A 15,736-nucleotide genomic window follows, 5' to 3' on the forward strand; every position below is an offset into this window, starting at 1 on the left:
TCAGATACAGATCAGTTATTTGTTCTAAAAATAATTCCAATGATAATTCATAGAACTGTAGTATTAACATGTTATGCTGTATTTTTTATTAATGAAGATACATTGGTAAAATTATAAATACTTTTTTTTCATTCATTGTTAAGATTGTTTTTTTTTAAAATGTATACCACATTTTACAGATCTGCTTTAGTTCTATGGTTTGTGTTAATATATACATAGAATATGACATTATATTACACTAAAGTCCTTAAGCATCATTCAACATAATTAGTCTCCAATGGGGATCCTTATGTATTAATTTATAGAATACACTTAGAATGTGCATACTGCACATACAGGATCCAACTTAGAAATATTTTCATGGGTTTAAGCTGTTGCATAATGAACACACATTCTTATACTGTACTGCAGTAACAAAATACACTTACAGCAACATATGATATCTAAATTGAACTTACCACACACGCCCCAGAACCATCCAAACACTTGTTTGAATTTCCATTGCAGTTACAAGGCAAACAGTCTCCAGAGACTGAGTAGTAGAAACCTGACTGACATCTCTGAAACAAAAGAGAAATAAACATCATGATTGCATACTACCCTATGCCAGTGATGTTGTTAACAGCTGTTACTTTATTTCCGAGAAACCATTGTTTTGGAATGTAATGGACAGAATAAACTTGTCACAATACATTGAAGCCATTGGCAGCCTCTACATTGTATAACTTCTTTGGGAAATGATACATATGCATTGGGAATAATAGAAAACCTAACCAGTATAACTGTATCTTTTTGAATGGGAAGTCAAAAGTCAGAAACCTTTTATAGGTGCAGTTTATACATGGTCCAAAAGGAACCAATGGTAGTGATGTGTTAAAGCTGCAGTTCAGTCTTTTTTTGTTGTTTTTTTTTTAATTTATTTTTTTACTTCAATAGTTTCATGTGTGCAATCTCTAATTACCTAAAGAACTGTATAGCTGCAGGTCAATTCGTTCTCCATGTATTGATAGGCGAAATTTGGTGACATAATTAGATATGGCATATGTTTTTCTTCTGCTTCTGTCTCTCAGTGGAAGCTCATGAATATTCATGAGCACTCCTGCACTGACATGTGCTAGAGGGAGGGCAGGGCTGACAAAGGGGTGTGCCAGGGCGTGTGACAGGACATGAAGGGGCAGTGCCTTAGCAAATGGTTGTTAAAATAAAATACAAGAAAATTGGTCTTTCAAAGTTGTTTTTTTTTACTACAGAACTGATTTATTAAAAAAAAAAACACACATGCAGGATATTGACTGAACTGCAGCTTTAAGGAGTTAAACATGACTGATTGATACTTTTTTTTATATACAAATATTAGGAACCTATAGGTATTTTAAAATCATTTTTACACTTTTGTGTAATATCACTACGCACTGAGGAGGAGATTGAACAGGCAAAGCCCATCGCCATTTAATAAAAAAAATAAAAAACAGGACTGCACCTTCAAACAAGAAATCCTGCAACTTTTTTTTTTTTTTTTAGCTTACTGGAACCAGGAGGCCGCCCGGAGCTGGTTGGTGGACCTCTGGCGACTGGGGACAGCCCATTTTCATAGATACATGTATTGTTTTTGCCTCGGTTATAACACAAAAACGTACAAATATGTCGGCGGAATACATGTAATAATGAATAGCTTGTGAAAAAAGGAAACGTCAATAGAAAGACAAAAGAAGCATATTCATTTGCAGTTTTCACTACAGCAATACCGTCTCTCCCCTCCCCCCCCCCATTTATACGTAGTATGCTAAAAATTGCTCTAGTTCAAAATATTTCCATGCAGCTACCAACCCTTTTCTGGCCAAAATGGAAATGAAAATAAAATTTTGGATTCTATTTAAAGGTTGCTGCAGTAAAAATATTGCTTGTATGTTATAAATACATGGCAGTCATTTTTTCCATATACCAGTACAGTGAGAAAGACAAAAGTTTAGTTTGGAAGGCATTCTGCATTCTAACTGCTGCATGGATAGTGTGGAATGTAATGCTGAGAGGTTTATCTCTAAATCAGCTTAGTTTATGGGCACATGTAATTCACACTTTACAAGACAGCAGGGTGTTGAGTGTTTAACCCTTGCAAAGTTAAAAGTAACTGCTGATTGTAAAAGGGCAGTCTTCTGGGCATTGGTGCATCTTACCAAACACTCTTTTAAGCATGTTATTGTGCATGACACAATCCATAGAGAATTTTCATACTCAGTTGATTGTTATATGTCATTATATTAGCCTCCCTTTAATGATGAATTGATTTTTAGGCTGACACTGAGACAAATAAATGTTAATATAGTATGTGCCGCATGTCACTGTACAATCCAATTTGTCTTTATTGTTTCATGATTATATATTATATATTGTATTTTTTCTTAAAGTAGACCAGCAGTTTCTATGTCAATGAACAATAGTATATGCACATTTTAATTTCCCGCCATCTTTTCAAGCCTTCTCCAACAAAGTCAATGAATGTTTCTGTATTGAGCTGACTACCTTTGGGTTCTGCAAAGTGGATCAATGTGGTAAGCAATTGAGGCTGGTTCCCAAATGTTGTTCTGTAGTTCACAGAAGAGGAGGGTCCTAAATGATTTCTTTAAAGCTTGGAAGGTGGGAGCATTTCTGACGATGATAGGGAGGTTGTTCCAGAGCCATGGCCATTCTGCTAAAATGGCTCTTTTTCAATCCTGGTGGATTTGAATCAAGGAACACTAACCCGTTTGTTGTTGGTTGGCTGATATGAAGTGATACATTCTGAGATGCATGTTGGTGCTAAGCCGTGTGTGGCCTTAGATTGTAGAAAAGACACTGAACTCCGTCCACTGTCTGGTAGCCAGTAAAGCTATTTCAGGGGTGGTATCTGTGCAGGTTTTTCATTCTCGAGTTCTAACTGCGATATTCTGAATTGCATACAAATTATTGATCTGTTTGCTTGGCAAGCCAAGATAGTGAGTTGCCATAGTCAAGTCTGATTTTTACCAGGGAGTGGTTGACCTTCCACTGGTGTTCTTTCCTAATAAGAGGTTTAAGTCTCTTGATGGAGTGGGGGTGATAGAGGCTGGACTTTGTTTGACTTGTCTTCTATTGTGAGATTACTATCAATGGTGATTCCCAGGCTTTTCACTGTCTTGGAAGGTGCTTTAGAGTGGTTTTGGATGTTTGTCACGTCCTTCAATTTATCAGTTTTTCTCTGGCCTCCTATGCCGATAGTCTCCGTCTTGTCCAAGTTTAGTTTCAACCAACTCTCATCTATCCATGTTCTTATATCCACAATGCAAGCTTCAATAGCATCTAAATGAGATAAGACAATAACCTATTCATGCCTACTCTTTGGGTTCTTCTGATTAAGATTGATACAAGCCAACTCGAGGTCTTGTTTAGATATCCTTGCATCCTCTATAGTAGGAGGTTATAGTCAACTGGTTGAAGACAGCTGAAAGGTCTAACAGTACGAGAATTGATGGAAATCCTCTATCCTACAGTAGAAGTCAGCGGTTAATCTATCACATTTATTGTGGCAGGTTTGGTGCAGTTGTTTCTGTTAATCCACTTCAGATCCTCTCTTATATTCTGGATCTTGGAATGGAAATGTTGATTGATTATTGAACTCTTTACAGAGCTCTTTGGTTGGTTCTGGTTCATTTAAAAGACAACTGGGATTGGTCAGAGTGGCTAATGTGTTAAAAATCTTGTTGGACTTTTCTGCAGCTTCTACCTTTGTTGCCAGGTAAACTCTCTTTGGACCTCAGTGGCTGGAACAGCGGGGAGCAGGCAAGGAGATTTTGGGTCACGGGCTGAGGTCGGTGGTAGGCGGCTAACAGGAACGTTGAGGTCACACGTAGAGGTTGGAGGCAGACAGCAAGCAGGAACATCAGGGTCACAAGCAGGGTTTGGCAACAGGAAGGCAGGAGCAGGGCAGGGGAGCAGGGACTGAGACTGGGGAGCAGGGACTGAGACTGGGGATCAGGAAACAAACAGGGACAAACCAGATTACCAGCAAACTATGATTACCAGATTACCAGATTACCAGTTTACTATGAACAAAACTGAAATACAGGACTGGTACAGGAACAGGCTGTGGCAGAGAAGTCCAGGGACACAGGGCATAAGGAGCCTGACACATAAAACAAAGGCAAAGGAGAAACAGGAAGCAGGATCTATAATGACAGAACAGGAGCAACAAGAGGAGACATACAGATAGACAAACCCCAGAGCAGACAGAAACCAGCAGCAACACCCGGTGGACAGTGATAGGAACCACGGCTAGGAGCAGGATGTCTAAGGAGACCCTGACATTGGGCATCAAAATACATCTTTCGGCCCATTCAATTAAATGGACTCTGGTGGTGGAAGGTTTCTTATTGCTTGGCAAATATGGTCCCTTATTAATGTGTGTGTATATATATATATATATATATAAAAAAAAAAAAATTATATATATATTATATATACCGGTATATATATATATTTTTTTTTATTTGAACTCATCATATTACAAATAAGTATACTGAGAGTGACTAACCATATTAAAGGAAATATTGTGGAGGGCGATGATAAATTCCTAACCTAATAGGTATTTTGCGTTGTATATATGTCCACTCAAACCTCCCTTCAAATAAATTAGGGAGAGATGCCTGTGCTGGAATATGAACATACCTGAGGTATCATTGGGGAATATTCTAATGTCTATACAAAGTATATTTAAATGAGTCACACATCTCTAAAATATATCCTTAAGGCCAATCAGTTAAAATACCTTTTGTGAGGGGCACCAGTGTCTGACCCACGACCCCACCACGCAAGGCAACAGCTTTAGCATTGAACTAACCCAGATGCAGAGAAGTTCCACTATCATGTGTGGAAGGTGTGCTCTGTGCTCGTCTTATGCACAAGGATTATTGAACTGGCAACCAGAAAGTGGAAATGATCTGCTTTTAAAGCAACAATACTACTCCCCCCCACTTTTCCTTCATTTTCTATTATTTGTATATGTAAAGCATGTGACAATGCATAATTCTACTTTCTTACCTAAGCTGGCAATCATGTGGTGCTCCTGTTGTAAATCTGTCAAAATCCTGATTGCGTGCCTAACATAATGTCCACCTTTCAGTTTAAATCAATCCTTCAGTTAGTGTAACTCATCAGCTACAATGTATCATTTTATTACTAAGATAACGTTACTGTTACAGTTTACAGCTCAAACGGCTGGGAAAATTGGCAACAAATGATCACAAACAGGAAAGTGTTGCAAAGATTGTATACTGCTTGGGAAGTGGGCTAAAGCCTGCTATAGAAATCAAAGGATGCTTTAAAATGGATTAAAATGGCATTAAGAGTTGAATAAAAAAAAAAGTCATGATCTAATACTACAGAATTGATTTAGTTTAAAAAAAATATATATGCATCTACAAATGTCTGGTTTAGTTCATTGCTAGAGTTGCTGCCCTGAATGGCAGTGTTGTGGGTTCTAATACTATTGGGTCTGACACTGGTATGGCCTTCATCATATTTAAACTGATTGGCCTTCAGGATATATTGTAAAATGTGTGACTCATTTAAATATACTTTGCATAGACATTAGCATATCTCCCATGGTACCTCAGGTATGTTCATTTTTCAGTACAAGCATCTCTCCCTAATTTATTTTGAGGGAGGTTTGAGGGGAGATATATACAGCTGAAGATACTTTTTAGGTTAGCTACCATGGTTCATGTTCTGAAAGGAAATCTCACTTCCTATCCAACCACCCCCTAGGTTGCAAAATGTGCATGCTTAAAATGCAATGTGTACAGTATAGTATATCAAAGCTAGTGTATCTGAATAGCAGATACTAGCAAAAAATACAAGTTTCTGCCTTTTTTGACCTACCGGACGGCTTGTCAAAACTAATCACGATCGTCAAAAATCCTTTTCAAAGTTATTTTGACATGTTATCGACGCTCTCTGAATAGCTACACATGCAAAATTGCTTTGTAAGTGCACTTAAGAAGCATTAAATCACTTATTGAAGCTACCTGAATAGACCCCTTAAACTCTAAATTATTCCAACTATTGCTTGATAGCAGTAATAAACCATTAATAACCTGTGGGAAGTGATATATGGAACTTCTGTGCGTTTTCACATTCATTCACATATGAATTAATACTTTCAAATGTTTTAAATCTCTTCAATTAGAGAAAGGGAGGGAGAGAGAGGATATTATTTCTGTAGTGCAGGGGCGTGCAATCATTTTCCCCTGCAACCCTCCTGCCGGCTGCTCCCCCCCTCCTCGCGCCCCCCCTTCTTACCTTGGCTCCGGAGTTCTGACATCACAATGTCACTTTTCCATGGCACCGTGACATCATGTGACCCCACGGTGTAATTTGACACCGCGTTGCCATGGCGATGTGTCATCAGAAGCCGCCTGAGCCAAGGTAAGACAGTTACAGAGGCCGTCGACGCCTCTCCGGCATTTAATTTAAATGCCTTCAGGAAGAGCGCGGGGCCTCTGTAACCCCCGCAGAGAATCTCGCGCCCCCCAGTTTGCACATCCCTGCTGTAGAGTACCCATTGACATATAATTTACAAAACACTCCTCTATACAATGCGTGGAAATATACCTGTGAACACACCTGAGATGCCTGAAAATAATCTACTTGAATACGTATTTTAAATTAGCCTTTCAATTAGCATGTGTCCCAGGTACCTCCATTGTGTTCACAGGTATGTCTCTATGTGTTGTATAGAGTAGTATTTTGGGAGATGTATACTGTAAGTCAAATGGATTTGGTACAGTATTAGTCTTTTGTTTTTTTTTTCTCTCCCTCCCCCCCCTCTTTTTCTCCTCCCTCACTCCCTTTCCCCTCTCCAGCAAAAGCCATATTTCAGAGTCTGGAATACTTGGGAATCGGTGTAGCCACAATGTTGTTTGCAAATTACAATTTTGCCTGGTTCACAATCTCCTGCACAAATGTTGCATATCTCTACTGCGCAGACTTAGGCAGCTGATTTTCATTAAGATCTTCATGAGAAACTATATGTCTTGAATCTGAAACATGTGTGGCTTAGATTTCCATTGACTTCAGTTTCTCTAAATTTAACTCTCATTTCTGCAAAAGAAAACAGTGTTACCAATCCCAGGGTCTCAGTTACACAGTATCAGAAATAAAATGTACTTGTCCTGTGACCTTAGCATTAGTCTGCACAGCATATGGTACACTTGGTGCTCGGTGGCATTTAATATTAATAATAAATATCTATGAACAAATAAATATATAAGACACATACAAATATTTATATAAATTATATATCAAGAAACATGGCACGTCAACAAACCCTACAGTGCTGACAGGTCAACATCCAAGTTTAAACCACAAGGCGCCAGCTTGTTTAGTGAATAGATCCAAAAGGGTTCCCTTTGTCTTAGTCTCAAAAAAGTATCCCACCTCTCTCATTATGAACAACCTATTCAATACATTTAATAGTTAATCCTTTAGAATCTCTATTGTAATGTATTAAAAAATGGTTGCAAATTCCTTGTTTGTTAAAGCAGCAAAGCGAGAAATCATATAGTTTTTTTAATTAAATAAATCAGTTCTGTAGTATTAGATATAAGTGATGTACCGAGTACCAGGTAATTACCCGGTACCCGGCTTGCCCAACGCTTTTTCAGCTAACTGGAAATTATCCGGACCTGGCAGCAGGGGACCGGGCCGGAACCGGCGCCGGGTATTTTCAGAGTAGCTGAAAATACTTCAACACATACCTGCAGCTGGCGACGGAAGGTGAGGAAGACCGGTGAGGAAGACCGCAGAGACATCTGGGAGCAGCAGCAGAGATCCTGGTGGCGGTGGCAGCAGCAGAAGTCCGTGTTCAGCCGGCGGGAGCAGCAGGAATACAGCAAACAGCTGATGCCAGTGGGAGCCGGGGAACCATGTGACCGGAGCAGGAGCATTCCTATTGGACAGCCTGCTCCTCCCCGGCTGTCCAATAGGAATGCGGCTGCTCCAGTCACATGGTTCCCCGGCTTGCACTGGCATCAGCTGTGTGCTGTAGTTCTGCTGCTCCTGCCGGCTGAACACGGACTTCTGCTGCTGCTCCCATGATGTCACTGCGGTCCTCCTCACCCTGTAGGTAAGTGTATGCTAGCCATCCCGGTACCTGTAACCCGTTTTCAGAAAATTTAGGATCCGATACGACACTATTAGATTATACTTACTGCATTTAAAAAAAATATATATATATATATATATATTTTTTTTTAAATGCAGTAAGTATAATATAAATATATATACATATTATTCAACTCTTAATGTCATTTTTATTGAGTTTTAAAGCATCCTTTGATTTCTATAGCAGGTCTTAGCCCACCTCCTAAGAAGTGCAAGATATTTGCAACAATTTCCTATTTTTGATAATTTGTTGACAAATTTCGAGCAGTTTGTGCTGTAAGCTGTTAGAATAGATAATGTTACCTTAGTTATACAGTAAGGATACATTATAGCTGCTACACTGCTACACTGTTACACTGACTGAAGCAGCCATTATGTTAGGGACACAATCAGTATTTTTACACATTTATAACAGGAGCACCAAACGATTTGCAGTTTGGGTAAGAATGTAGAATTATATGTAGCGCAGTCTCTCCCATCCTATGGGAGATATGGCGGCTGCTAAGTGTGTGGTGCGTTACTTGTGGCTCACAGGAGGCCTGAACATCAGCTGCTGGGGGCCTGGGGTGTACCTGTTCCATCTGGTGACAGCACCTTCACCTGTGCGGGATCCTAGTATGTTGGATAATACCGTCACAGGACCCAACGCAATAATACACACACTGATATAGCAACAGTTTACTGCATGCATATGAAAAAGGAATAACGATATAACACCAACACCAAATAGGCCATGCACGGCCGTAACCCAACAGTGCCCTCCAACACAGTGTCCACACTCAGATGGGATATTCCCCCAAAGTACTGAGGTGCCCCATGGCACCCAACCACCCTGGTGTCCACAAGAGTCAACCCACCCAATGTGTGCGACAGCGCTGCTCACAACTAAAGTGTGATCTGTTGGTGCACTTGAAGATACCTGCCGGATGCTCCAGCACCCGGTAGCGCCGACTGAAGACAAGGGCCTGTTCGGTCCCACGCCATCATCGTCAGTGACGAGTCCGCCTCCACATGAGGTGGTATGCAGCTGGAGGGTCCCACTGTAATAGTCTCTCTCTCTTGGTGTGGTGATCTGGTCCCAGACCACCAGATGACAGGTCGCCGCCGCATCCTAGCTGTGTCCCTCACGCTTGGTACTACAAGGGCAGTGTCCCTATCTACTGGGCCTGTCCCTGCAGCAACCACAAACTCAAAGGGGGAGTCAGGGCCTAGCTGTGGCTTAAGGGAGTCTCTGGCCTAGTGCAGGGGTCACAGACACCCTGCACACACACACTACCCTCTCCTTGTCCCAGCTCCGACTAACTAGCATGTCCCAAGGGCGCCAAATGTATCTAATTGCTGCTACGTCATCTCTGCATCCCTGTTGGCTGTTTGGCTGCATCTGATGTGTAGCCCCTGGGGATGCTGGGAATTGTAGTCCCCGTGGAGCCTATGCCCCTAATGGCCACCGCAATCCTTACTTCTGCCAGGAGCCTCCGGCGACTCTGTCGCCCTACTCATCCTCCCTGCTCCTAATGGCACCTGTTCCTGCCTCCCTTGCAACCACCGGGAACTGCCAGATGCATCCGCGCCCCTCCGCCACTGATCGGGAGGTAAGGGGGGCATGGGGAGTCCAGAGGGGGACCTGGCCACATATACACAGTCACATGCTCTACATATACAAATAAGGAAAAAGAAAAAAAAGGGGGCGAATGTAGTATTGCTGCTTTAAAACCATTTGGGATATTATGTGGTGGAGCGTTGGTGGTAGTGAGGTATAGTACCTTTTTGTGACAAGATTTTTAATACTTGTTTTGTTTCTGCAATTCTGTACTTACTAATTATGCTTTTGAAGGATTAAGTACATTTTTTTTTTACACCAGTAGGGTCTGTGTTTGGTTGCCGTGACAACGGTTTGTTTGCTGGTCACGTCTGTGTCACGTTCCTCATGATATCATCACGCCGCGCCCCTCCAGAGCTCAGAACAAAGAGGCAGGAACTCTCAGTGAGGTGCCCCGACTGTAAGGGAAACGTATCCCCACTAGTGAGAGCACTCTGATCCCAATGTAGAATTGAAATAAATGGATGTATTTAAAAGTATAGAAATTTTATTGGAGCTGAACTCGAAAGTTAAAAAAATTGGGTATACATAAGACGACGTAAAAAATATATATATGTTTCTGGAGGGTTGACACACGAAATATTAATCAATAAACAATAACCAAGCAAATGTTTGTAAATGATGTAATTGATTATTTAAAAACACGTATCTTTAATAAATAAAGAATTTAAAATGTACTCTGAGATTAAGGAGTATATCTATATACAAACTAATAACTGTTGTATACACTCTTTTTACACTAAGTCTGACGTTATAGCAGTTTGACCTGTTACTATTCCACCATCAGATGATGTTATATTGCATATTTTGGGAGTAATGCATTGCTAGTATTCACCAATGCATGGTTTCCTGTGACTGATTCTAATCCTGTTATGCTATACTACAGGTGTGCTGTTCTGAGTATTATGCATGTACCTTTACACACTCTATTTTAGAGCAGTGTTAATATTTGGTGTTGGAATAATATCAGTGTTTATTTACACTCCACTCTGAACAACCTGGTAGTAGTTAACCCTCGTCACTTACCTCTCATATTTAATCTGAGACTACATCAATGGTGGCCAATTCCATGCACCCAAGCTATACCTATTACTACTATTGTGTGCATTTTTGATCTGATCTGAATGCTGCATCTGCCTTTATAATCTCCTGTTATTTGTTAAGCTAGACATCTAGTGCTTTACAACACAGGTAGTGGCAGTCGTCACACTTATTTTATTTGTGTTACACTCACATTATTGGTAATATATGTTTTATGTAAGGTTAATAAAAGTTACATTTTATATAAGAGTGGTGTGCGTATAAGTGAATTTTTCTTTGAGCACACAGCCTTGTGAGCTTATTTTTTCTTGTATATAAACGGAGCCATTATTATATAGCTATATTAAAGTTACATTAGTGTATTTTCATATGCTCACAGGCCAGGACAATGGAGGAAGGTCTGAGATGATGGTGGTCATCAATGTGCAAGAGAAACAAGTGCTGCAAGTGTTCCTGGCTCACAACAGATATATGCAGTTTCCAGACTTGTCTTAGCCTGGACATCTGCTAATTGAGGTAAAGGAGAAATTGTCTACATGTGAGACTTCCAGCAACCAGAAAGGAGGTGCAATGTTCTTAACAGCCATATCCAGTGTGACTGCTGCAAGGCTTTCCTAGCTGCTGCCCAAATCCAGCTTTTTTTTTTAGTGGAAACACCCTCTTTGCACCAGATATTAGGTATTTACACATGCCAGTTGAAAGGTTCTCAGGCTGATAATACCAAATTCAATGTTAAATGTGGACTGTGACCATGTTGACTATGAACCAAGTTGTCTTGTCTGTAATACTCTTTATAGTCAATATGATTCACTGCCTACAAAACCACTGAAGCCTTTGCTCATTGTGAACATGAAGAAAAAATCTCCCACCCTACAGTATAATACACAAAACTATAGCATCTGTGCAGTGATCATGTCTACTATACTATAGTAGTTATTAGGCTAAAGCTACAGTGGGCAATAAATTATATCAACGGAGCGGATTGCTAAACTCTTTACTTGATTATAGAGAGATGTGGAGGGCCTTTTCAACTGAACTCTATTACATTTGGTGAAAACAAACTAGTGATTTTCATGGGCTATCATTGCATGTACTAAACAAATTCTATGCAGCATTACTAAATGGAAATACACCCCTTATAATATGCTTCAAGTGGGGAATTTATAATAAGCTGGCATTTCTTTTTTGCACTGATTTCCTTAACTCTCACATGATTGCAATCCGGCCCCCAGCGATGTGCACAAAAGAGAAGGGTCACAATTTTCTGTTCTTATCACGATCATAGCTCTCTTCCGAGCAGTGAACATGACCTCCTCTACAAAACAAGCCACAAACTTCTCAGAATGTCGCAAGTGCACTGCTGCTGTGCTATCCCGTGTGATGTTCTGACTTCGGACAATGTCAGAGTGCACTCAAGGTGTTTTATAATGGAATGTTTTTCACTGTTGGTTAGGGTGCGAGGGCAGGGATTAGTGACATTATTAGAGACATTGCAGATCTGTAACCTTTTACGGCCCCTCCGGCACTCACGATCACATGACTGCTTCATCACTGATGATGGAACGGAAGATGAGGAGCTCCACAAGAGCGCCGAATGCGATCTCCTCTACCAAAATGAGCAATCTGTTTATGACGTAGCCCCTAAATCATGGGATCCCTGGAGTGCCAGACCCTAAGAAGTAGTAGCTATGTCTTTTGGCACCAAAAGGGTTAATAGTACTAGTTCAAAATAGTATTCATCATCATTATCCCTTTGATTGCCGCAAAACATAGTCACTTTTTCATGGGGTCCGGCACTCCATGAGCCCCATAACATAGAGACTACGTCACGCCCAGGGAGTGTCATTTTTCATGGCAAGACCTGCCCTGTGATGAAAGGGCAAAGGAGGACTCTTCCTCTTCCGTTTCCTGAAAAATGGCCGCTGTAGTTACATGACCGCTATTAAAAGTGGTCATGTGACCGCACTGAGCTGGAGGGGCTGTGGCACTCAGGTACTGCGACCCCCCCCCAGCACTCAAAGGCTTAATTAAGCAGTATAACATGTTAATGTTCATGGAAATAAGAGGCTTAAAAAGTTCTCTCTAAAAGAAGCAGTGCACCTCTAACACATAATTCATTGCAAACCAAGGGTGTTAACATAACAGCAAGGGGGTGATCCTGTTTGTATATTCAAATAATCTCATTTGCATATTTAAATTAGCTTATTTCCCAGGTACCTCATGTGTTCTCTTTCTCTCTCCTCTCCAACAAACCTCATATTTCCGGATGTGGAGATTTTTACTTACCGAAATCTATGCGGACCTTTTAAAAAGTGAGATTTTTCAACGTTCGAGAAAAACACCGCACCTTTCGCCAGATTTGCAAATTTAGGAGACAAGTTTGAAAATCTTTATATAGATGTAATATCAGAGACTTATGAATAATCAAAACAACACCAGCTTTGTTTTGTAGATGTGTTCATTTCATATTGTAGTTTGACAAAGTAATAGCATATGAAAATCAAATGCACACATGTAGCAAGACTTACTGTTTGTGTTGCATTGGCCACTTGAAGATCACTGATAACTGATGTGACATTCTAGGTGGTCATTTTTTAAGGGCTGTTTTTATCTTTGATCACAGACTTATACCACTTTTAACATGTCGACAGATAACGAACCCAACAATATCATGCTTATTCCTGTCCCTAATTGACGATTAACATGCTTTTACAGATGACAGGTTATATTTATTTTTCACATCCATGCATGCATGTATTACATATAATAGCACCTTATACTGTAATAGGCAACCCAATACTGTTCTGTTAACGTTCAAGTAGGAAACAAAAGCACAGATGTAGGCAACAGTCATCTTGGCCAATTTGTAGAAGCGACTTTATCACGAGCTATTGAAAAACAATTAGACGAGATATACATGCTATTTCTGGGATTCACATCCTTAGATTAAAGCAGCAATACTACATTCCCTCCACTTTTTCTTATTTGTATATGTAAAGCGTGTGACAATGTATTTATTCTACATTTTTACCTAAGCTGGCAATCGTTTGATGCTCCTGTTATACATCTGGAAAAAGCCAGATTGTGTGACTAATATAATGGCTGCCTTTCAGTTTCAATGAATCCTTCAGTCTGTGTAACTCAGCAGCTACAATGTATCCTTATATTACTAGGGTACCATTACCTATTGTTACAGGTTACAGCACAAACTGCTGGGAAATTACTGTATGCAACAAATGAGGAAAGTGGAAACAGGAACGTGTTGCCAAGATCTTGCACTGCTTTGAAGGTGGGCCAAAACCTGCTATCGAAATCAAAGGATGCTTTAAATTAATTAAAAATGGCAGTATGAGTTGAATAATAAAAAAATGCGGTAAGTATTATCTAATACTACAGAACTGATTTATAAAAGAACCCCATAAAATTTCATATGTTTTGCTGCTTTAATAATTGGATCAATGACTTGGACTAAATAAGAATATATTTAATCGTGTGTCTGAATGTGTGTATATAATATACAGCATACAGTACATATATATCTAGTATCCAGAAAAAAAAATCAAAGGCTGATAAAGTTAAGTTATATAAAATCTAAAAATGTAAGTATGTGTCTATAACTATATGTTGTGCATAGATTTTGCAATGCATTGAATAGTACTGTTTGCACAGAATATAACACTATTGAACAACTTAACATGCTATAACAGAAGATGTAGTAAACATATATATGCAGGAGACACATATTTTTGACACTAGGCCACTGCTCAATATGCAGTGAAGTCATCTTCCCCTCGCTTGGTCAGATTACAGCTCCTTTCAAATGAGGGGAAGACAACATCACACGTTATTGACTGTGGGCCTTAATGAAGTATAGGATTGATTGACAAGTTACCTCTGACAAAGGCACCAGCTTGGCAGGAATGAAGGACTGATGCAGTTCTATATCAGTGGAGTCCAGTCTGCTAATGGCCGAAGAACTACCTTCAGTTTCCAAATGAAAAGCACTGCCCTCGATTGAAGCATTGCAAGGACAGAGATATCCCCAAAAAGATATTAACAGGCAAATACAATGCCATGTGCAAATATAAGCCATTCTTCCTCTTGCATCCAGCAGTGTCTTTTGCAGTTTACCAAATGCCAGTCCACTTCAGCCAGGCACACACCCTCTTCAGCTTAGTGGTGCCTCTAACATTTAAACTTGTGCTGTGACTTTAGTTTCCAGATGTGTTGCTTGCAAGGAAGGCTGGCTAATTGCCTTTTTACTCACACACAAAAAACATTCTCTTTCTCTGCCTGTGCCAGTTGCTCTACTCTTCCCTGGAGACTACAGTAGATTAAGCTAAATAAGGGCCGTGCTTCAATAGTGTTTTCATGAAGCCGTTTGTATTCCAGGAAAGCTCCAGTAGCTCCCAAGCCACCTTATCGTCTCTGTGACAGGATACAGACTGTACAGTTGTGTTTCGGGATCTGACTTCCTCCACAGCATTCCAGTTTACCTTCAGTTTTAGACACTCCCTCCCAGAGCATGGCCAGAATCTATTTTCAGTAGAGATGATTGGACTATTGCAGATCAAGCTTAAGTGCTATTCTTCTTCCATCTCACCACCAACCCCCCCCAGGCTCTTTTATCAATGACAGCAAAGTGTCAGATAATATACGCTTGTCAAGCTTTCACTCACACGTGCCCTTCACCATGATGCAAATAACCTGGCATTTATATTCTCTTGTTACACTCAAGGTGATTGACAGAAAAAAAAAATGGCGGTTTATTCTATGGCATATATTAGCCCAAACTGTTTTTTTTTTCCATTTGTAAATTAGAGAGTCCTTGTAAAACTAAGGGCAGGTAATACATTACTGGACTTTAGCTTTCAAATGGAGAACATGTCCAATTTGTGTATTGATGTGTATGTATTGTTA

General features: G+C 40.0%; 1 protein-coding gene across 1 annotated transcript in view; it reads right to left on the reverse strand.

The window, feature by feature from the left end:
- LAMA4 (laminin subunit alpha 4) overlaps nucleotides 1-15,291 on the reverse strand; it is a 132,820-nt gene extending 117,529 nt beyond the window's left edge. The window contains exons 1-2 of the mRNA XM_075597648.1: nucleotides 14,709-15,291; nucleotides 459-560 (exon numbers count right to left, since the gene is read on the reverse strand). Coding sequence (XP_075453763.1) covers nucleotides 459-560; nucleotides 14,709-14,909 — 303 coding nt within the window. The 5' untranslated portion in view covers nucleotides 14,910-15,291. The remainder of the gene's footprint in view (nucleotides 1-458; nucleotides 561-14,708) is intronic.
- Between the last annotated feature and the right edge of the window lie 445 nt (nucleotides 15,292-15,736).

The sequence above is a fragment of the Ascaphus truei genome, chromosome 4, assembly GCF_040206685.1.
Source record: "Ascaphus truei isolate aAscTru1 chromosome 4, aAscTru1.hap1, whole genome shotgun sequence".
NCBI classification, from domain to species: domain Eukaryota; kingdom Metazoa; phylum Chordata; class Amphibia; order Anura; family Ascaphidae; genus Ascaphus; species Ascaphus truei.